The sequence below is a fragment of the Aegilops tauschii genome, chromosome 5, assembly GCF_002575655.3.
Source record: "Aegilops tauschii subsp. strangulata cultivar AL8/78 chromosome 5, Aet v6.0, whole genome shotgun sequence".
Classification (NCBI taxonomy): domain Eukaryota; kingdom Viridiplantae; phylum Streptophyta; class Magnoliopsida; order Poales; family Poaceae; genus Aegilops; species Aegilops tauschii.
Genome location: NC_053039.3, coordinates 84,965,011 through 84,989,597, shown reverse-complemented (window position 1 = coordinate 84,989,597; position 24,587 = coordinate 84,965,011). Strand labels below are relative to the sequence as shown.

The window sequence follows — 24,587 nt, the reverse complement described above, 5'->3', positions numbered from 1 at the left end:
CTAGGCATGGATTGGCTATCGATGTATGGGGGAAACATCGATTGCGCCAGTAGGTCAATTCTGCTCACCACCCCGGAAGGAAAAAGGATTAAGTATGTATTCAGGCATGCGCCAAGGAGGACCCAAGTAAACTCCCCCTCAGGAGTTGTTCAGGAGGAAGTGCCTGTAGTGAAGGGTTACCCGGATGTATTTCCAGAGGAACTACCAGGCATGCCAGCGGAGCGAGACATAGAATTTTTGATAGAACTGTTCCCAGGCACCGGACCAATATCGAAGAGGCCATACCGGATGCCCGCAAATGATCTGGAGGAACCTTCTCAATGTTTATCTACTACCATGGTAGTTAAATAAAATATATTCCTTTGTTGTAGGGAAAAATTGGCTTTCCGCAAAAATATAATAACCATAGAGCCTCCACCAGCCCTATATGCATGTAGCGTTGGCCTTTATCTTGTTCATTGCTCTACAGTGTTATTTTGCCAGCATATTCCATGTGCTGACCCGTTTTGGGCTGCAACGTATTATGTTGCAGACTTTTTAGACGAAGATCAAAAACAAATTCGCAAATAATTTAAAAAAAACTCCCCCAGGAATGTTGATAGTCGGACGGCACCCGTTGTTTCGGACAAGCCGTGGAGTGTGAATGTTGGTGGAGGGGGAGTAAAAACTTTACCTTTCTGTGTGGGAACCGCCTATAATGTATGTAGTATGGAAGATATTGGGAACTCTTGGTCGTTATGTTGACAATGAAAGCATACCTCTCAAAATTATTTTCATCTCTGTTTTTGCTTCGAGCTCTGGCACCTCTGCAAATCCCTTCTTCCCTCTGCGAAGGGCCTATCTTTTACTTTTATGCAAGAGTCAGTAGTACTCCTTCTCATTCCAACCTACTCTTTAGTTGGCAAGCATCATGTGATGGAAAGATCTAAGCATATATGGCCATTCAAATATATTTGAGCATGAATTATTATTGTTGACATTACCCTTGAGGTAAAAGGTTGGGAGGCGAAACATTAAGCCCCTATCTTTCTCTGTGTTCGATGAATACTATTTGTTCTAAAAATATGCTTTGAGTGGTAGCAATCATGGAAGACTAAATGATAGTTGAGTATGTGAAGTTTGCTGAATCAACTCTCTGACATAGACTCTTCCTGAAAATAAGATGAATTGCAATTGTTTGATGACTGAGAACATAGTTTGTTAGTTTTCAAGAAAGTTTATGATCTATACATGTGAATAGCTTGTTACTTGATCGTGAAAAGTTTTATGAGTTGAGCTATTGTTATGACATATAATGATGCTAGAAAGGTGATTGAAATTATCATGGATCAAACTTATGCACCTGCTAGCATTCACACTTCATAAATTATTTCTTTTATGATTTACCTACTCGAGGACGAGCAGGAATTAAGCTTGGGGATGCTGATACGTCTCCAACGTATCTATAATTTATGAAGTATTCATGCTATTATATTATCCATCTTGGATGTTTAATGGTCTTTACTATACACTTTTATATTATTTTTGGGACTAACCTATTAACCCAGATCCCAGTGCCAGTTTCTATTTTCCCCTTCTTTTAGTGTTTCGCAGAAAAGGAATATCAAACGGAGTCCAAACGGAATGAAACCTTCGGGAAAGTTATTTTTGGAACGGAAGCAATCCAGGGGACTTGGAGTGCACGTTAGGGAATCAACGAGGAGGGCACGAGGCAGGGGGCGCGCCCACCCCCTGGGCGCGCCCTCCACCCTCGTGGGCCCCTCGTGGCTCCCCTGGCGTATTTCTTCCGCCTTTATATATCCATATACCCTAAAACCTTCGGGGAACAGAATAGATCGGGAGTTCCGCCACCGCAAGCCTCTGTAGCCACCAAAACCCAATCGGGACCCCGTTTCGGCACCCTGCCGGAGGGGGGGAACCCTCACCGGTGGCCATATTCATCATCCCGGGGCTCTCCATGACGAGGAGGGAGTAGTTCACCCTCGGGGTTGAGGGTATGTACTAGTAGCTATGTGTTTGATCTCTCTCTCTCTCTCGTGTTCTTGATCTATCTTGATGTATCGCGAGCTTTGCTATTATAGTTGGATCTTATGATCTTTCTCCCCCTCTACTCTCTTGTAATGGATTGAGTTTTCCCTTTGAATTTATCTTATCGGATTGAGTCTTTAAGGATTTGAGAACACTTGATGTATGTCTTGCGTGGCATAACCGTGGTGACAATGGGTTATTCTATTGATTCACTTGATGTATGTTTTGGTGATCAACTTGCGGGTTCCGCCCATGAACCTATGCATAGGGGTTGGCACACGTTTTCGTCTTGACTCTCCGGTAGAAACTTTGGGGCACTCTTTGAAGTACTTTGTGTTGGTTTGAATAGATGAATCTGAGATTGTGTGACGCATATCGTATAATCATACCCATGGATACTTGAGATGACATTGGAGTATCTAGGTGACATTAGGGTTTTGGTTGATATGTGTCTTAAGGTGTTATTCTAGTACGAACTCTTGAATAGATCGATCCGAAAGAATAACTTTGAGGTGGTTTCGTACCCTACCATAATCTCTTCGTTTGTTCTCCGCTATTAGTGGCTTTGGAGTGACTCTTTGTTGCATGTTGAGGGATAGTTATATGATCCAATTTTGTTATTATTGTTGAGAGAACTTGCACTAGTGAAAGTATGAACCCTAGGCCTTGTTTCAACGCATTGCAATACCGTTTGTGCTCACTTTTATCATTAGTTACCTTGCTGTTTTTATATTTTCAGATTACAAAAACCTATATCTACCATCCATATTGCACTTGTATCACCATCTCTTCGCCGAACTAGTGCACCTATACAATTTACCATTGTATTGGGTGTGTTGGGGACACAAGAGACTCTTTGTTATTTGGTTGTAGGGTTTTTTGAGAGAGACCATCTTCATCCTACACACCCCACGGATTGATAAACCTTAGGTCATCCACTTGAGGGAGATTTGCTACTGTCCTACAAACCTCTGCACTTGGAGGCCCAACAATGTCTACAAGAAGAAGGTTGTGTAGTAGACATCACGCAACGCCCGAGCACCCCCGTCGCCGCCGCACGCCGTTGCTACGCCCACCGCCACGGCCTCGCCCTCACTTCCTGCCCAGACGCTCCGCCTGCTCACCAGGGATGCGCTGCATCGCCGCCATCGCCGTCGCCTTCACCACCGGTCGCCCGCGATCCCCCGAGCCGCTGAGCACGCCTTTCGAACCAACGTGAGCTCCTGCACGTCCTGCTCCTCACCCCGTGGCTTGCCGCTCGCCGTAGCTTCGTTCCCCACCATGGCCGTAGCTCTTCGCCGTCGTCCGTGTCGGCGCCTTCGCGCTAGCCGCTGCAGCCCGCAACCACGCGCGTCACCGTGTTCCTGGTGACGCCAGGAGGCTGTAGAGGCCTTCCGCAGCCCCTGCCGTGCCCCGTAGCTCGCTCCCGCTCGAAGTCGTGCCCCGGCCGCCGCCCCGACCTCCGCTCCGGCGAGCTCCGGCCACCCCAGCTCCTCCCACCTGCCCTCCTAGATGCGAGAGAGCACGGGCTACGCCCCGGTGCTCTCAGCCGCCGCCCCGTGCCTTGCAGCGTGGACACCGCCGCGTCCAGAGGTCGTCGGTGATGACCTCGCCGGCCTGACGTGCTGGCCCGACCTACCAGGTGATTAGCTTAAGGCTAATCACCACCTAACTAAACCCCTGAGACACTGACAATGGGCCCAGCGCCACTAATTTTAATTAGATTAGTAAAAAACCCTCTGTTTAACACTGTGACACTGACGTGTGGACCCCACATGTCAGGTTTGACCTGGTCAGCTGCGGTTGACTTGCTGACGTCATGCCACTGTCATGCTGACGCAATTAATCATTTTCTGGTTTAAAAATAAATCAGGAAAATCTAGAAAATGATATAAACTTCTAAAATTCATAGAAATTCAACCATAGCTCAGATTGAAATAATTTATATATGAAAAATTATCAGAAAAATTCAATCTATCCATCTGTATGAGTTTCATGCATGTCAAACCAAGTTATACCTGCTGTATATGTGAAAACACATAAATGGCTTTTAAAGAGACTTAGGTTAGAGTTGCATTTGAACCTTTGGTTCAAATGGACTCCTTCCAAGTGAAATGCTAGATGCATTAGCACAAACAACATAACATATTCATGCCATGTTCATACATCATATTGTTGCATATGCTTGTGTATTGATTGCCGACATCGTTCCTTCTCGATAGGTCCTGCTCCGGAGAGTGTTCCAGAGTACCTGTTTGAGAAGCAGTACCCCTCTGTTGATTTATCAGGCAAGCAAACCCCCCTTGTTCATTCCGATACAATCCCACTCTCTCGCTCCTGCTCTCTTTTATTGCATTAGGACAACAGCGATTCAACTGCTACTTTATGCTGCGGTAGTTGAACCCATTCCTCTGCATGACCTGTCATTGCCACAGTAAATAGTTGAAACCCACTAGCATGTGTAGGAGTTGATTGAGCCATGTTGTGTTCCTACCATGCCATGCCTGCTATAGCTTAGAGTTGTGTCAGGTTTGATTCATTGGGAATGAATTGGAGTGTTACGACATGTTCTGGTGCTGAGAGTTAAGTGTGTGAACACGATTTGGTAAAGGTAGCGGTGAGAGGCCATGTAGGAGTATATGGTGGGTTGTCTCACTGGAACCATCCTTAAGCATTGAGTTCTGTGTATGTTGTCCAATGACTAGCTACTACCACACATTGGGCTACGGGCGCTCCAAGCTCTCTCGACTTATTAACCAACTTGATCTCTGTCCAGGAGTTGCAATTAGTTTCTGGTGTTTGTAGGTAGTGTTAGTAGTCTACCAAGTGGCACCCAGCTAGGTGGGCTTGGGACAGACTAGGCACAAGTGGCACGGTGTACCAAGCGTAGATCCATCCGGCGAGGTGGGCTTGGGAACCCTGCACACATCGTTTGGGGCCGTGAGCGACACCCCGGCCGAATCTCCTTGCGGATGGAACCCAAATAGGCGATAAACCTGGACTAGAGTCTTGTGTGGTTAGTTAGGTCGTGGCCGACTCCCTCGCCAAGCTTCTGCTTGAAGGTTGCCGAGATACATGATGTGTACATGGCGGTAAGTGGCGAGAGCGTGTGTGAAGAAGTACACCCCTGCAGGGTTAACATGATCTATTCGAATAGCCGGGTCCACGGTTATGGACTTCTTGGATGCTTACGTGGTACATAGACAACTTAAGGTGGATACTCTAGAATGCTCAAGACAAGTGTGAGTGCTATGGATGGCCTTCTCGTAGGGAGACGGGAATGAATCCATAGTAGAGTATTGATGTGGTGATTAGTGGACTCATGTGCGCCACCTCAAAAGAGTTACCAATAGTCATAGTTCAAGATAGCCACCGAGTCAAAGCTGTCTTGCTGCAACTAAACCCCACATTGCTTTCTTGATACTAATGCATGTATGATAGGATCTGATGTAAGTCTTGCTGAGTACCTTTGTACTCACGTTGCTTTATTTATGTTTGTAATACTTGGCTCCTCGGAGCCTAATGAATAAATACTCTGAGTCGTAGAGTCTTGTTGTGATGCCATGTTGTATTTGCACATATCGAGCATATTGTGTGTATGATTGAAATGCTTGGTATGTGTGGGATCCGACAATCTAGTGGTTTATCCTTGGTAGCCTCTCTTATGGGGAAATGTAGTCTGGTGCTTCCACTAAGCCTTGGTAGTCCACTACAGCCCGGTTTACTGGAGTCCTGCTAGCCCATTACTACTGCTCCGGAACACTTAGACTGGCTGGCATGTGATTCACATCGTTCCTGTGTCTGTTCCTTCGGGGAAATGTCACGCGGTGACTTCCGGAGTCCTGCTAGCCTGCTACAGCCCGGATTCACGCGCTGATGACCGACATGCCCGATGTTGTTTCATGTATGCATGTCCCCGTAAGTTAGTGCCACTTTGGGTTCACGACTAGTCATGTCAGCCTGGGTTCTCTGTCATATGGATGCTAGCGACACTATCATATATGTGAGCCAAAAGGCGCAAACGGTCCCGGGCCAGGTAAGGCGACACCGGTGGGAATACCGTGCGTGAGGCCGCAAAGTGATATGATGTGTTACATGCTAGATCGGCGTGACTTAGAATCGGGGTCCTGACAGGAGGGTTCAGGGTGCCTCGGTTGTCGGGGTCTTCGATCGCTGCGGCCTGGAAAGCGTGCTCGAGGGAGCATAGCGCATCTCTTTCTTCACATGGGACCGTGATAATGCCGCCACTCCCCGGCATCTTGAGGACGTTGTAGCCGTGGTGGGTCACCACCATGAACTTGGCCAACGCTGGATACCCAAGGATGGCATTGTACGGCAGACAGATGTGGGCGACATCGAAGTCAATGAGCTCGGTGCGGTAGTTGTCGCGTTGGCCGAAGGTGACAGGGATCCGGACCTGCCCTATCGGGGTGGTGGAGCCGTCGGTCACTCCTGAGAAAGGCTTGGTAGGCTGTAGCTGATTGTATGGCACTTGGAGACTATCGAACGTCTCGACGGACAGGACATTGAGCCCCACGCCGCCGTCGATGAGGGTCTTGGTGACTTGGACGCTGCTGATGACGGGTGAGCAAAGCATCGGGAAGGCGCCAGCAGTGGCCGCGCACTTGAGCTGGTCCGACGAGCTAAAGGTGATGGCGCACTTGGGCCACCTGAGCAGGCGCGTGGCCTCAAGCTTAGGAAGGGCCGCATTCACCTCACGAGCAAACTGCTTGAAGACGCGCTGGGAAGCTGGGGCCTGAGCACCGCCCAAGTTGCAAGCGATAGCACGCGGCTCCTGGAAGCCCCCAGCCCCCTCGTCCTGATGGTGGTCGTCGTTCCTTCTTGGCGGCGGCGGTGGCGGAGGAAGGCCAGGATTGCTCTGAGGGCGGTCCTCACGAGGCTGGTCCCTCCAGGTGCCCTCGCGAGGCTGGTCGCGCCACTCCTGACGGGGGCCGCGGTCATCCCAGCGTCCTCCACCTCGTCCTCCTCCTCGGCCGTAGCCCCGGTCGTTGCACTTGGGGCGTCGACCGAAGCGTCGATCTCGAATGGCCCTGAGCTCTTGGCAGTCATTGGTGTTGTGGCTGTGTACGTTGTGGAAGGCGCAGAATGGACGACTGCTCTTGGACGACTCGGGGTGGTCCCGGCCGCGCTTCGTATCTGGCTCCGCCGTGAGCACGGCTACCCCCTTGCGCTTCACGTCCATGGCCTTGGCTTTCTTCTCTTCTAGGTCGGCAGCAAGGAGCTCGAGGAGGGAAAGGCGCCCCTCCTCAGCTCTTGCACACTTGGTTGCCATGTTGAACAGCTCCAGAGCCGTGCATAGCTCCTCGTGGATGGCGAGCTCCTCCTTCATCTTGACGTCGCGGACACCATCAGAGAATGCTGAAATGATCGCCTCATCTGTCACCTTGGGGATCTTGAGGCGAACGTTGTTGAAGCGCTAGATGTACTTCTGCAGGGTCTCCCATAGCTGCTGCTTGATGCGGCGTAGGTCACCCGCGGCCGGCGGGTGGTCGTGAGTGCCCTGGAAGTTGGTGACGAAGCGGTCGCGCATCTCACCCCAGGAGGAGATCGAACCTGGGGGGCAGGTTCAGGAGCCAGGAGCGAGCACCGTCTTTGAGATCCATGGGAAACCACTTCGCCATGACTTTCTCGTCGCCGTTGGCCGCCTCGATGCTTAGCTCGTAGAGCTGCAAGAACTCCGCAGGGTCGGGGGTGCCATCGTAGCACGGAGGCAGGTCTGGCTTGAACTTGCCTGGCCAAACGACGCTACACAGCTCCAGAGTGAAGGCGCAGCAGCCTGCTGCGGCCACCGGGGCCCGCCGCGGGGGAGGAACTTGATCTTGGTGCCCGCGTACCACCGGCGCAAGCGGCACGCGGTCTTGACGTGGTGGCGTCGGGAGTGCAGGAGCGTCTTCTCGCGGTCGGGGAACTTCTTAGCAACTTCCTTCTTCACGCGCGGGCGCCCGGCGCGGCGGGTCGCGCCGAGGGGCCGCGCGTCTTGGCGCCAAGGCGCCGTCTTGGTGCGGAGGTGGCGGAGGCGCTCCGTGCGCTACATCGCCCGCAGCTGGCGGAGGGCGAGGCAGCGAGAGGGATGGTGCGGGAGAGCCCCCAGCGGCGCTGACGAGCTCGGCGATGTGGTCCAACTAGTCCTCGTAGAGGTCGTCGACCGGGCGGTAGCGCAGGAGCTTGCGTGCCATGAGCAGCGCGGACTGAGCGACACAGGAGGCGAGGGCCGCCCGACGCTCGGCGCGGACTCGACGCGCGTCTGCCATGGACACGGTGGAGCGGTGGGGCGTGGATCGACGGAAGGAAAGCTTCAGCGCACCCCTACCTGGCGCACCAAATGTCAGATTTCGGGTTCCGACAAAACCCTTGAGGTTCGAACTCTGGGGTGTGCACGAAGATCTCTCTCCCTCTAGCTCACGCTCTCACCGCGATCTCAAAGCTCAGCTCGCCAAACCCAAAGAACAAGGGACACAAGAGTTTATACTGGTTCAGGCCACCGATGTGGTGTAATACCCTACTCCAGTGTGGTGTGGTGGATTGCCTAGCAGGCTTGGATGAACAAGTACAAGGGATGAACATCCTCCTGAGGAGAGGTGTTCTTGAGCTCGATGAGCTGGTGATGAGGCCTTGATGGAATGGATCCGATCCAAGATGATATGAGATGCCTCCTATGGTGGTGGCTAGTCCTATTTATAGAGGCCCGGGTCCTCTTCCCAAATGTTTAGGCGGGAAGGGATCCCACAACGGCCAATTTGAAGGGGGGCAGCTAGTACAAGCTATCCTGACAAAAGGTGGTCTTCGCCTGCCAAAGGCTCTGGTGGTGACGCCGTCGTGGGCTCCGTGGTGACCTTTGTCCTGCCGTCCTGCTGGTCTTGCTCTAATTGCACCGATATGGAAATCTTTGCCTGATGCCTCAGGACTCCTCGCCTGCGCCTGCTCCTTTAGCACCAAAGAGGAAACCAGTACTCTGCGCCCGCTGGCGCCCGCCTGGCCTTGGTCGTCATGGCTCACGTCACGGAAACCTCATGAGGTGCCCCTCGCCTTGATCTCTCTGCTCCTCGCGAGCCAGCCTGGTGAGGCCACCCCTGAGGAGGTCTTGCGTCGTCGTCCTCGTGAGGCTTGGCCCCTTGCGAGGGTCTTGAGTGTTTGCTGGTGACGATGGGCTGTACAGGGCCGCTAGTGGAGCCACGCCGTGAGCCGCAGGCAGGAAAGTCTGGGGACCCCCGTACCCAGAATGCCGACACACACAACCAGGAGCAAGAGTATTGTACCAAGATTTAGCATCACCCTTTAATGAGAAAGGAATAATTTTGAGAATAAAATAGTAGCGAGTTTTCTCATCATGAGTAAAATGGGTGGCTATATCATTCAACTTAGTAAGATGTGCCACAACAGTTTCAGTTTCATAACCATGGAAAGGATCAGATTCAATCAAAGTAATTAACTCTGGGTCGACAGAGAATTCATAATCCTTATCAACAATACAGATAGGTGAAGTAGCAAACTTAGGATCACATTTCATTCTAGCATTCAGAGATTTTTCTTCATACTTGCATAGTAATTTCTCTAGATCATCTCTATCATTGCAAGCAAGAATATCTCTAGTTGCTTCTTCACTCATAACATAACCTTCCGGTACCATAGGCAATTCATATCTAGGAAGGCTAGTTCTAGCAGGTGTTTCAGGAGATTCAGTTTCAAGCTCATCATCAGATTTAACAACATCATGTTGTATAACTCTAGCAATTTGTTTATCAAGAAAATCACCAAGTGGCACATCATCATTATCAAGCAAGGTACTAGCATCATCATGAGCATCATTCATAGTAGAAGTAGCATCATCAATAATTTGCGACATATCAGAGATAGCATGTGGTGGTGTTGCAAATTTACTTATAACAGAAGGTGAAACTAAAGCAGAACTGGATGGCAGTTTCTTACCTCCCCTCGTCTTTGAGGGATAAATCTTAGTCTTTGGATCCTTCAGATTCTTCATAGTGATAATATGATAATAATCCCAAGTGACTCAACAAATTATAGTTATGCTCCCCGGCAACGGCGCCAGAAAAAGGTCTTGATAACCCACAAGTATAGGGGATCGCAACAGTTTTCGAGGGTAAGTATTTAACCCAAATTTATAGATTTGAAGGTATTAACAGCCGAGTTGTCAATTCAACCACACATGGAGATAAATTATCTACAGCAAAGTGATCAGTAGCACAGTAATATGATAGTTTTGATAGTAGTGACAGCAGCAACTGTAACAGTAACAGTGATACCAGTAATTTGTAGCAAGTGTAACAGTGATGATAGCAGTAGTAACGCAGCAAGATCAATAAGGATAAATTCGTAGGCATTGGATCGGTGACTTGTTGGATGATATTCATCATGAGACAGTTATAACCTAGGGCGATACGACACTAGCTCCAGTTCATCGATATAATGTGGGCATGTATTCCGTAAATAGTCATATGTGATTTATTAAAAGAACTTGCATGACATCTTTTGTCCTACCCTCCCGTGGCAGCGGGGTCCATATTGGAAACTAAGGGATATTAAGGCCTTCTTTTAGTAGAGAACTGGAACAAAGCATTAATACATAGTGAATAAATGAACTCCTCAAACTACGGTCATCACCGGGAGTGGGCCCGGTTGTTGTCATTCTGGGGTTGCCGGATCATAACACATAGTAGGTGACTATAACTTGCAAGATCGGATCTAAAACATGGATATAATAATGAATTCATAAATGGTTCAGATCTGAGTTCATGGCACCCTGGCCCAAAGTGACAAGCATTAAGCATAGCAAAGTCATAGCAACATCAATCTAAGAACATAGTACATACTAGGGACCAAGCCCTAACAAAACTAACTCGATTACATGATGAATCTCATCCAACTCCTCACTGACCAGCGAGCCTACGAAGGAATTACTCACTCATGGTGGGGAGCATCATGGAATTGGCGATGGAGAAGGGTTAGTGATGACGAAGAACGAAGATCCCCCTCTCCGGAGCCCCAAACGGACTCCAGATCTGCCCTCCCGAGGAAGAACAGGGCTTGGCGGCGGCTCCGTCTCGTGGATCATGATAATTCTTTCCCCTTATTTTTTCTGGAAATATGTGAATTTATAGTATCAGGGGGGGTCGTCAGCGGGGCCACCAGGTCGGTACAACCCACCTGGGCGCGCCAGGAGAGGGGGCGCCCTGGTGGGTTGTGCCCAACCACGGGCCCTTCTCTGGTGGTTGTTGGCTCCAAAAAACCTTATTTATTCCATAAAAAATCCTTGCAAAGTTTCGTTCCATTCCGAGAACTTTTATTTCTGCACACAAAAACAACACCATGGTAGTTCTGCTAAAAACAGCGTCAGTCTGGGGTTAGTTTCATTCAAATCATGCAAATTAGAGTTCAAAACAAGAGGAAAAGCATGAGAAAACGTACATACATTGGAGATGTATCATGATCTCTCTCTCTCCCCCTTTGACATCAATTTCCAAGAAGGAATCTTCTGGAGCATTAGTCAAGTAGGTTTGGTCCTTGAGTCACATTACAAAGCAACATGTAATATAAGATGCTCGTAGAGGACAAGAATCAATGAGTGGAGCTGGAACAAATATGCAGGATGCAAATGGCAAAGTGTTTTCTCGGCATTGAAATCGGTAACACCGAGTCTTTTTCTTTGGTGGCACCGAGTTGTTTTCGGTTTAGCCAAAAGAAACAAACTGGTGAGGCCGAATTCAACTCAGAGAGAAAACAATTGTCATCTCATCTCACTTAGGCAAATAAGATCTCACAAAGATTTGCAGGGAATTTACTGAAAGATTTGCAATGAATTGGATGCAGGGAATGCAGAACATAACAGAAGAGAAAAGAGATCTACATGAAGTTTTTTTATTAAAGGGAAACACACATGCAAGAGACAAATGCAAGAACCTAGAAAAACACTAGAGAACTTCATCAAGAATTGGTCGGCGAGTAAGTCACCTATGTTAGAGTATATTGACTGAGGAGTCAAGTGAGATCACTTGATCGTAGGTCATACTCATCGTTTAAGCTCAAAATGGGGTTACCATTTTTCGTTTAAGCATTTTGATGTATTCACATCTTGTTGAGCTGCTTTGACCCATGAGTTGGGGTAAAGCTTCTCTAAGATGGAATAACATACCTTGGGTGGTGGTGTTGATCTTGATCATGTAGTTGAACTTGTGTGGGATGCTCAAGGTTGATGTAGCTCATCAAGAGTTGGGAGCACCGCTTGTAGTTTGAGTCCATCTACCTACATGGGCTAGTCTTGCAAGGAAGAGCACTTGTGTATCCAAAATGACAATCATGAAGTTTGATACCAAATGGAATTTGACATATAGAGATTGTCAAAGGATATGTTGAAACGATTTATGGTTCCTTGTCTTCAACCACCATATTGTAGAGACTTGGTGATGTAGAGATTGCTCAAGATGTGAGTGAGTTGCAATTTCATAGATTTAGATTCATCCAAGTACCTACAAGGGTTAGATGACATGCAAGGGTACAAATGTAGATCCAAGACATATGATCATCATCATAAGAGAAATATCAAGGATTAGTCAAAGGCTCATGCCTTGCATGTATCCAAATGGACTTTCTACTCCAGTTTGAAGCATCAATGATGTTCAATTCACCTCTCAAACGGCAAAATACTTTCTCATCAAGCGGTTTGGTGAAAATATCCGCCAATTGCTTATCGGTACGAACATGCTTAAGATCAATCTCTCCTTTAGCAACATGATCTCGAATGAAATGATGACGAACTTCAATATGCTTAGTTCGAGAATGTTGCACGGGATTGTGAGCAATCTTAATAGCACTTTCATTATCACAAAGCAATGGAACATGTTTCACATATATGCCATAATCTTTAAGAGTTTGGGTCATCCAAAGTAATTGAGCACAACATGAACTGGCGGCAATGTATTCCGCTTCGGCGGTGGATAAGGATACCGAGTTTTGTTTCTTGGAGGACCAAGACACAAGAGATATACCAAGAAATTGACATGTACCTGAAGTGGACTTTCTATCAACCTTGTCACCGGCATAGTCCGAGTCGGAGTAGCCAACAAGATCAAAAGAAGATCTCTTAGGATACCAAATGCCAAAATTTGGTGTATGAATTAAGTATCTCACTATCCTTTTCACAGCCTTAAGATGATATTCTTTGGGGGCCGCTTGATATCATGCACACATGCACACACTTTGCATAATATCGGGACAGCAGGCACATAGATATAACAATGAACCAATCATAGAGCGGTAAACCTTTTGGTCAACCGGTTTGCCATCCTTAGTCAAGTCAAGATGTCCACTAGTAGGCATGGGTGTTCTCATACCTTTGCTTTCTTGCATGTTGAACTTCTTGAAATAAGTCCTTGGTATACTTTGTTTGAGACACAAAGGTACCTTCCTTAGTTTCCTTGATTTGCAACCGAAGAAAGAACTTGAGTTCACACACCATAGACATCTCAAACTTCTTCGAGATTAGCCTTCCAAACTTTTCACTAAAATGAGGGTTAGTCGAACCAAATATGATATCATCAACATAAATTTGGCACACAAGTAATTCTCCATTAACCCTTTTAGTAAAAAGAGTAGAATCAATTTTTCCAATCTCGAGATTAGGATTTGTCACTCCGAGTATCGGAGAGGTATCTCTAGGCCTTCTCGGTAATGCACATCACGATAAGCCTTGCAAGCAATGTGACAAATGAGTTAGTTGCGGGATGATGCATTACGAGACGAGTAAAGAGACTTGCCGGTAAAGAGATTGAACTAGGTATGAGGATACCGACGATCGAATCTCCGGCAAGTAACATACCGTTGACAAAGGGAAAGACGAATGTTGTCATTGCGGTTTGAACGAGAAAGATCTTCGTAGAATATGTAGGAACCAATATGAGCATCCAGGTTCCGCTGTTGGTTATTGATCGGAGATGTGTCTCGGTCATGTCTACATAGTTCTCAAACCCGTAGGGTCCGCACGCTTAACATTCAATGACGATTTGTATTATGAGTTATGTGTTTTGGTGACCGAAGATTGTTCGGAGTCTCGGATGAGATTACGGACATGACGAGGAGTCTCGAAATGGTCGAGAAGTAAAGATTGATATATTGGACGATAGTGTTTAGACACCAGAATGGTTTCAGAGCGTTTCGGATATTTATCGGAGTACCGAGGGGTTACCGGAACCCCTCGGGGAAAGTAATGGGCCAACATGGGTCATAGGGGAGAGAGAGGGCAGCTCACAAGGGGTGGCGCCCCCCCACGGGCAGTCCGAATTGGACAAGGGGAGGGGGCGTGGCCCCCCTTTCCTTCCCCCTCTCCCTCTCCTTCCCTCTTTCCACCTCCAAGAGAAGGAAAGGGGGGCCGACTTGGACTAGGAGTCCTAGTCGGTCCCCCCCATGGCGCGCCCCTAGGGCCGGCGGCCTCCTCCCCTCCTCCTTTATATACGGGGGCAGGGGGCACCCCATAGGAGATCAATTGTTCTCTTAGCCGTGTGCGGTGCCCCCCTCCACAGTTTACTCCTCCGGTCATATTGTCGTAGTGCTTAGGCGAAGCCCTGCGCGGATCACATCACCATCACCTTCACCATGCCGTCGTGCTGACAAAACTCTCCCTCAACACTTTGCTAGATCAAGAGTTCGAGGGACGTCATCGAGCTGAACATGTGCAGAACTCGGAGGTGTCGTACATTCGGTGCTTGATCGGTTGGATCGCGAAGACGTTCGACTACATCAACCACGTTAAGCTAACGCTTCCGCTTTCGGTCTACGAGGGTACGTGGACACACTCTCCCCCTCTCGTTGCTATGCATCTCCTAGATAGATCTTGCGTGATCGTGGGAATTTTTTTGAAATTGCATGCTACATTTCCCAACAGATGGGGTGGGAGATCAAGGAGTGGTGATATTTCAAGGAAGAAGGACAACACTAGACGCGGGAGCAATATTAGTGGGTCTTCGGGCAAGGATAACAAGGTCGCTAGTGAAGGAAATATGCCCTAGAGGCAATAATAAAGTTGTTATTTTATATTTCCTTATTCATGATAAAGGTTTATTATTCATGCTAGAATTGTATTGATCGGAAATGTAAATACATGTGTGAATACATAATCAAATACCATGTCCCTAGTGAGCCTCTACTAGACTAGCTCGTTGAACAAAGATGGTTAAGGTTTCCTAACCATAGACATGAGTTATCATTTAATAACGGGATCACATCATTAGGAGAATGATGTGATGGACAAGACCCATCCGTTAGCTTAGCATATTGATCGTTCAGTTTATTGCTATTGCTTTCTTCATGTCAAATACATATTCCTTCGACTATGAGATTATGCAACTCCCGGATACCGGAGGAATGCCTTGTGTGATATCAAACGTCAAAACGTAACTGGGTGATCATAAAGATGCTCTACAGGTATCTCCGAAGGTGTTTGTTGAGTTGACATAGATCAAGATTAGGATTTGTCACTCCGAGTCTCGGAGAGGTATCTCTGGGACCTCTCGGTAATACACATCATAAGCTTGAAAGCAAATGACTAAGGAGTTTAGTCACGAGGTGATGTATTACGGAACGAGTAAAGAGACTTGCCGGTAACAAGATTGAACTAGGTATAAAGATACCGACAATCGTATCTCGGGCAAGTAACATACCGATGAACAGAGGGAATTACGTATGTTGTCATAAGGTTCGACCGATAAAGATCTTCGTAGAATATGTAGGAGCCAATATGGGCATCCAGGTTCCGCTATTGGTTATTTACTGGAGAGGTGTCTCGGTCATGTCTACATAGTTCTCAAACCCGTAGGGTCCGCACGCTTAACGTTCGTTGACGATATGGTGTTATATGAGTTATATGATTTGGTGACCGAATGTTGTTCGGAGTCCCAGATGAGATCACGTACATGACGAGGAGTCCCAAAATGGTCGAGAGGTAAAGATTGATATATAGGACGATGGTGTTCGGAGTCCGGGTAGTCATCGGGTCACCGGAAGGGGTTCCGGACACCCCCGATAAGTGTATGGGCCTAATGGGCCAAATGGGGGACACACCAGCCCCTGGTGCGCCCCTTCTTTGGACAGCAGGCCCTAGGGGAAGGAAAGGGGAGGGGTGGCCCCTCCTTCGTTTCCCTCCTCAAATGAGAAAGGAAAGGGGGGGTGCCACCCTCCCCTGCCTTCCTCCCGCACTCATACATGGCAGGGGTGCAGCTTGGGGCACCTCCAGACTGCCTCCTCCCTCCCCCCACCTATATATACATGGGGAGGGGGCGCCACACAAGGACACAACATTGTCTTAGCCGTGTGCGGCGTCCCCGTCCACCGTTTAGTCCCTCCGTCATATTTTCGTAGTGCTTAGGCGAAGCCCTGCAGAGATCACATCACCATCATCGTCACCACGCCATCATGCTGTTGGAACTCATCCACTGGATCAAGAAGGCGGGGTACGTCACCGAGCTGAACGTGTGTAGAACGCGGAGGTGCCATGCGTTCGGTACTAGATTAGTTGGAGCACGAAGAAAGTTCGACTACATCAACCGCGTTGTGAAACGCTTCCGCTTATGGTCTATGTGGGTACGTAGACACACTCTCCCCTCTCGTAGCTATACATCTCTATGGATAGATCATTGAATGTGCATAGAATTTTTTTTGTTTTCCATGCAACGTTCCCAACAGTGGCATCATGAGCCAGGTCTATGCGTAGATGATATGCACGAGTAGAACACAAAGAGTTGCGGGCGGTGATAGTCATACGGCTTACCACCAACGTCTTATTTTGATTCGGCGGCATTGTGGGATGAAGCGGCCCAGACCAACCTTACATGTCCACGCACATGAGACCGGTTCCACTAACTGACATGCAACTAGTTTTGCATAAGGGTGACTAGCGGGTGTCTGTTTCTCCTACTTTAGTTGAATTGAATTTGACTGCGGCCGGTCCTTAAAGAAGGTTAAAATAGCAAACTTGATAAATCACCATTGTGGTTTTTTGTCGTAGGTAAGAACGGTTCTTGCTAGAAACCCATAGCAGCCACGTAAAACTTGCAACAACAAAGTACAGGACATCTAACTTGTTTTTGCAGGGTATGTTGTGATATGATATGGTCAAGACATGATGTGATATACGTTATTGTATGAAATGATCATGTTTTGTACTCCCTCCGTCCCGAAAAACATGTCGCGAGGGCAAATTTGCAAAAAAACCTCTTGTTTCTCCCGACCAAACCCGCGCTCCCTCGTCGTCCTCCTCCAGACAGAAGCCGCAGCTACGCTGCTCACCGCCGCCGCAGCTGCGCTGCTCCCCGACGCTGCAGCTGCCCTGCTCCCCCCCCCCTCCGCTCCCCCGCCGTAGCTGCCTCCTGCTCCGCCACCGCAGCTGCCGCTCGCCTGCCTCCCCAAGCTTCCCCCTTCCTCAAAAAAACCTTCGATTTCCCCAGCTACCGCCGTGCTCTACTCCGGCTGCGTCAGAACCGGCGTCGGCGAGCCCGGAGGCACTGGATCCGAACCACCACCAACAACCTAAAGGCTGATGAGGCCGACAAGCCCGACGACGACAGGAGATGCAGCAAGCTAAACGCCGACGAGCCCAACGACGACAGCAAGCTAAAGGCCGTCGATTTGCGAGCTTGGAAGACGACGACGACAGCTCCACAAGGAATACGATCACGGCGGCGTCTTCGCTGTTTCTCTGGTGGAAGACCCGCGCCTGCGACACCGCGGCTGGGCTGTCCACAGCACAAGTGGGTCACACCTGCTCACTTGGCAATAGCGGCGGCGGCTACATGTTTTCTCCACTACTGCAGATCATCTAGAAGTCCTACTGCCTGGGTCTGAACCTCTCTCTCTACTCTATGTTTACTGAATTTACTCCATGTTTACTGAATTTTCTCCACTACTCTATGTTTACTGAACCACTAGTTTCTGAACCACTTCACTGAATGTGAGATGTACCACTGAATTTCACTTATGCTAGTACTCCAAGAAGACTATGCCAACGGCAACCAAGAGGGCTTTGTTGAGTTCGTGCAATGTTCCAATTGAGGGAAGAGGTGGTAGATTGTTTGCAGATGTGGTTGTCTTGATGAGATTTAGTTTGATCAGATCATCCCGATGTCACTTTGCAATTGTTCTGCTTTTTTCTGAGCATGGAGCTGACAATTATCTGGGATGATTGCATTGCAGCTGCCATTTCCTGTGGACAGCTTGTACGCCGATCCCGAGGGCAAGGTGACAATTCAATCATTAACCCGTTCTTCAGTACTGTTTCAGTGATGCCACAATAGTATCAACAGTAATGAGAAAATGCATATGCTTATCTGACGATCAATCCACATACACAGTCTGCTTCAGTGAGTGAAGAGAAGTTTGTGGTGTTCTTGGGTCTCACTGAATGACTGACGGTGAACTCATCTTTTCAGGCTTAGGATGTCTTGGGCCTGTACCATGGATTAGGCCGCACACTCTTCAGTCCAGCCAGTGTAAGAACCATCACTGCATATTTCCCTTTAGAATTCTGATCATGCAACTGTTCATTCAAAAGCCACTAAAATGTTGATCCCTGCGTGCAATGAAGGCTAAAATATACTCGAGGCTCGACTCCATCAATTCAGTTAAACTTGGACATGACTGCAGCCCATTTAAACTTGGACTACAAATATTGGATGGATCCATTTAAATTGATAGAAAACTGAATATTCACTGTAGTCTCAGTTAACTGAATTTTCTGAAGCCATTTTCCTGCTCCCAAGTTGACAGAAACAAATTTTGACAGTAGCAATAACCTATCTTTTCAATTGCTCCACTGCTCGTTTATTTACCGTATATCTGTTTGTTATGTAAGTCATTTTATTTAGTAAAGTATAGGCAGTATTATTTCTTGCAAATTATTGTGTGACTATTCTGGAGATGTTCTTTAAGTGTTCCGATCTAGACTTCTTATTTTAGGCTTTTAGCTGATCCATTCCATGAGATATGCTAGATTTTAGCATCTGTATTGATGAACCTTTGATGAAACTAAAGAAAAACTGGAAGTGTCCTTGATAGCATGAAATGGACCTCTTAACTAAATAGAAGCGATTTCTTGTCATCCACTGTCCTTTTATTTCTTGTCATCCTCTTAACTAAATAGACCATATCATCTACCGATGATATGGGATTAGCAAAGGCCTTGCTTGCCTCATTAGTTGTTGTAGTTGTCAAGCAAAAATTTCAGTCCACTAACCCAAATTAATTCAAATAACTAAAATTAATCCAAATCAATTCAAATAATTCAAATAAATCCAAATAACCCAAATTAATTCAAATAACCCAGATAATTCAATTAATCCAAATAACCCAGATAATTCCAATAAATTCCAACAAGGAGTTGATATACAAGGATTAGACTAGGTATACACAAGGACATGACATAAGGGCATCTTTGTCCCCTCTTGACACAAGATTACACAAGACATACACAAGGAGCACCTGACTACATGACGTAAGGGCCTCTTTGTCCCCTCTTGCTACATTCTTTTCCTTTCTCTAGCCACTTCTTCCCTTCCCTTCCCTTTACTTTTCTTTCTTTTCCCTTCTCTAGCTAATTCTTTCCTTTCATTTTCTTTTCCTATTGCAATTTCCATTTCTTCTATAATGGCCCTAGTATCAACAACTACCCGACTGTCGCAATATACACCGGTTATTTCCATTCCAGCATTCTGAACGCGATCCTTGTGCAAGTGGGGCAACTTATATTGATTTCCTCCTTTGTCTTTCATAACTTCAAACATAACTGCTTCTAATGTGATAAAGCTTCTGTGCAACTTGTCGGGATCGTAGTTCTCGAATTCCTCTTCCACACCCTGTACCAGTTCCTGAATTTTTGTAGGTGACTTGTAGTCGGTTAGAGACTGGAGAGAGTTATGGAAGCAGAGGTCCAAACAATTTAACTCAGGGCTATTTGGGGGCTGTTGTAGCAATCGGATGTCAAGATCAGTTTGTTCCACAACTTCTCGAAAAGCTACATCATTGAGAAGGACATGAGGCTTTGCGTTATCCTATTGGATGAATATTGTTGCTGCCTCATCATCGTCAGGCCACTTATCCTGAATTGCCGGGATAACCTTATTGATTAGATAATCTCTGCACACAGGCCTGGTTACTTTCACTGATGTCAACACTTTGGTTCCCTTTGTTCTGTTCTGACTTGTCCGCTTCGCCTCAGTCTCTTCGACGAATGCCCAAATTCCGATCTTCCCATCGAATGTTAGCTCCCCCTCATTGTTATATCAAGGCCTGGCAACAGCTGTTAGGAACATTACCTTCCCAATGTTGTGAGTGTTTGACACGGTGCGCTTCGGTTCAGGTTCTCCTGGAAGTACATAGTAACTATTCTTCACTCTCGTCATGTCAAACCACTTCTCATCTATGTGAACCATATTCGTCATTGGTTTTAACATAGCCCGAGAAGTTGAGATCGAATTGTCATCGACCATGGACATACAAAATTTCAATCTCACTTGTTCTCTAGCTTGAGGTGAGGCTTCACGGTGCTTGTGATCTAGTTGAGCTCATTCAACTGGAACCTCTTATGTAGGGTCGATCGGGCCACACCTCGAGACCGTGCCAGAGATCAAATTGTTCTTCTTTTATTCAGTGGGATTGTTGAGGTCCTCTCTAGATCCAGCTCCTTTCTCTTTCGGCCAGATCTTCCTGGCTTCTTGCTTGAGACATCTACTTCTTTGCCATCGGCAATTTGCTTTTTGGCTTCTTCCCAGATTCTTTCAACAGATCGTACACTTATGTCCAATAGGTTTGAGACTAGCAGCTTGTCGTCTGGTTGAACAGACCCATCTCTGAGCTCGATTACCAGCAAGGCGAAGTAAACACCATGCCTCTCCTTATCTGACAATTCTCTTCTCTTCTCTTGAAGCATCCAATTCATATCTTCATCGTCTTCCTCTTGAGGCATCAAGTTCAAATCCATAGCTACATTCTCTGCCACTTGAGGTTCCTCCTCTTGAGGCATCAAATTCAAATTAATACCTTCATCGTCTTTCTCTTGAGGCATCAACAAGGATATAAACACAAAAAATGAGTAGAATGACAGGAGCCTTGCAAGCATTACAAAAATGTGAACTACTGACTAAGAAATGTTATGACTAAGAAATGAAGCTGCTCCTTTGTAACACCATTTCATTTCTTGTGAAACTTCCAACTCCTGTCATTTCAGAAAGAACTCCAATCCATCATGACCAATTTTGAAGTTTATGTCATTAGTTTATCAACTTCATTTTTCTGACTAATTTTGCTTAACTTTATGTAATGCTGTTAAGTGATCTGCTGCTGTTTGTGGTACAACTCCTGTTAATTTCAGAACATTGTGACCTTATTGCCATTGTGAACAGGGCAAGACCCATCTCAAGGGCCTCTCCAAGGTACACTAGTGTCAATAATAGGCTTACTCTGCTCTAACAAATGAGCCTCTTTTCAAATTACACAGAGGATTGCAGAAAAGTTATACTCCTCTAACAATTCAGTTTTAGTTAAAGTGAAGTTCCTTGTTCTTTAGGTTTATTCTTATCAGAAACAAATTCAACTAACCAAATTAATGGTTTTCTATCATTTTGGTATTGCCTAGGTGACTGGGTATATATAGTGGAAATAAACTAAAAAAGAAGAAAAACAACAATCAGTAAGATCTCAATAATACTCACGCAACAACAATTAGTAAGATTGAGATCTTCTAGCAATCTTTGTTTACAGCAGCACAAAGAGATTACTGGTGAACTTTACACACAGGCATGAATTTGTGTACTGTGACTATCTACCTAGCTACTATTCTGAATCTCCTATGTACTGCTTCTTCCTTCTCCAAGATTATGACATGACAAGTGCTTAATAGATTTGGAAATACTTTGGCATGGTTGAACTGATGCTTATTTTTGTTTTTCTCTCTGCAAGAGTAGATTTCAGTTCAGAAGCAGATTTTGTGTTGCAATCATCACACTTAAAGAGTAGTTTGTCATTTTAAATGGTCATTTAGTTTCAGTTCAGTTAACACTTCCTTGCTTCAGTAATTAGTTCCTTATATTGCCCAACATATTTGAATTAGTTACTGATATTGACATTAATTTTTCATGTAGGCTCAATGCTCCTGATATTAGAGCAACTTTTCATCTCTGAAACTTTTAGCCTCAAATTGTAGACCTCCTGGTGCATCCCTTGAATAACAAAACATGCAAAAGGCTAGGAGGTCTGAACTCTAGCCTATACCTTTTGTGACAAATTTAGTAATAAACTATTATTGCATTTTTGTAGAGGGCCATCTTGAAGCATCTTTACTATAGGAGTACTCTGTTTAGAACATGGAGCAAATTCAGTAGACATTTTTACAAGAATTCCGTAGATTTCTTCATTTGGATAGGAGTATTTTTCTGCTCCATTTGTCAATTGGATCAAGATGCTACTCTACTTCACCATAAGCAGAAGTATTTTTCTGCTCCATTTGTCACACACAGTTTTACATCACCATCATAAGCAGAAGTACCAATTGAAGTTTTACATCACCATCACACAGTTTTACTATACCTTCTTCAGGGTGCAGAGTGGCAGCAATAGCAGCACGGGCAGGGTCAAGGAGCAGCAGCACGGGTAGCTCAGTGGAGCAGCAGCAGCACGGGCAGGGTCAGTGAAGCAGCGGTAGCACGGGCAGGGTCAGTGGAGCAGCAACAGCACGGGCAAAGACCACCGGTGAGAGGGGAGAAGCAGCCGCACGGGTGCTTCGGCAGGGAGAAGGAGCAGCACGGGTGCGCGGGCGTGGGAGATCGACGAGGTCGCGCTGGAGATCGAGGATCACGTGCGCGTGCTCCTGGTCCACCGGATCATGGAGGCAGGCTCCGGCGACGCCGGTATGGGATCACGGCGGCGCACGCGTCGGAGCTCAAAGAGGATGCGCGGGAGGACGAGGAGGATGTGCGCGGGCTTTAGGAGGATACGGGGGAGCTCGAGGAGGGACGCGCACGGCCTCGAGGAAGACGTAGCGGGAGATTCCGGCGATTCCCGCAGGTAATCGCAGCGGGAGGGGACCGCGGCGGCGCAGGTCTGGGCTGCGGCGGTGGAGGAGGTAACTGCCGATGGCGGCGAGAGCATGTACTTGGCGACGGCGGAGGAGCTCAGCTGGGCTCGCCGGCCCCTGGCGAATCACGCAGTTGGGCGGCGCCGGCCCCTGGCGACGCGCAGGCGACGGGTGGAGGAAGAAGACGGGGCGGAGGGACTTGTTTGAAACGCTTTTGAAACCATGAGGGGTTTTTTGCAAATTACCAGTGAACTATGCCCGCGACATGTTTTTCGGGATGGAGGGAGTAATTTATTGGCAACCGGTAGGAGACTTATGGTTGTCTCTTTATTGTATGAAATGCAAATGCCATGTAATTGCTTTACTTTATCGCTGCGCTAGCAATAGTTGTAGAAGCAATAGTTGGCGAGACGACCACGACGCAACGATGGAGATCAAGGTGTCGAGCTGGTGACGATGGAGATCATGACGATACTTTGGAGATGGAGATCAAAAGCACGAGATGATGATGGCCATATTGAAAGGATCGAGAAGAGGTGTCTAGAGGGGGTGATTAGACCCTCAACAAGGAAAAGTAGCAGTTTTTAAATTCTTCAAGTTAAGGTGGAGTTTTAGCACAAGTTTAAACATACACAATACATTTCAAGCAAGCATGGCAAGAGTATATGAGCAGCGGAAAGTAAGGCATGCATCTTGCAAGAAAGTAAAGAGATGGGATTGGAGTGTGCAAAAGCAATTGGAGACACGAAAATTTTTGGCGTGGTTCTGATAGGTGGTGCTATCGTAGATCCACGCTGGTGGAGACTTCAACCCACGAAGGGTAACGGTTGCGCGATTCCACGGAGGGCTCCACCCATGAAGGGTCCACGAAGAAGCAACCTTGTCTATCCCACCATGGCCATCGCCCATGAAGGACTTTCCTCACTAGGGTAGATCTTCACGAAGTAGGCGATCTCCTTGCCCGTACAAACTCCTTGGTTCAACTCCACAATCTTGACGGAGGCTCCCAAGTGACACCTATCCAATCTAGGAGACACCACTCTCCAAAAGGTAATAGATGGTGTGTTGATGATGAACTCCTTGCTCTTGTGATTCAAATGATAGTCTCCCAACACTCAACTCTCTCTCACGGATTTGGATATGGTGGAAAGATGATTTGAGTGGAAAGCAACTTGGGAAAGGCTAGAGATCAAGATTCTTGTGGTTGGATTGGAATGTCTTGGTCTCAACACATGAGTAGGTGGTTCTCTCTCAGAAAATGAGTGGTGGAAGTGTAGGCACGTTCTGATGGCTCTCCTCACGAATGGAGGAAGGGTGGAGGGGTATATATAGCATGCACACAAAATCTAGCCGTTACACACAATTTACCAAACTTGGTGGGACCGGATAGTGAAACTCGGTCAGACCGATATGGTTCAAAATGTGAATGTTAGAGTTTTCGGTGGGACTGACATGAACAACTCGGTGG

At 47.1% G+C, this 24,587-nt stretch overlaps 1 protein-coding gene across 1 annotated transcript in view; it reads left to right on the top strand.

Annotated features, from left to right (window-relative positions):
- LOC120964570 (uncharacterized) overlaps positions 1-23,385 on the top strand; it is a 63,477-nt gene extending 40,092 nt beyond the window's left edge. The window contains exons 2-6 of the mRNA XM_073498848.1: positions 17,379-17,892; positions 18,038-18,113; positions 18,247-18,291; positions 18,483-18,542; positions 22,642-23,385. Of these exons, the coding sequence (XP_073354949.1) occupies positions 17,379-17,892; positions 18,038-18,113; positions 18,247-18,291; positions 18,483-18,542; positions 22,642-22,736 (790 nt within the window). The 3' untranslated portion in view covers positions 22,737-23,385. The remainder of the gene's footprint in view (positions 1-17,378; positions 17,893-18,037; positions 18,114-18,246; positions 18,292-18,482; positions 18,543-22,641) is intronic.
- The last annotated feature ends 1,202 nt before the right edge of the window (positions 23,386-24,587 follow it).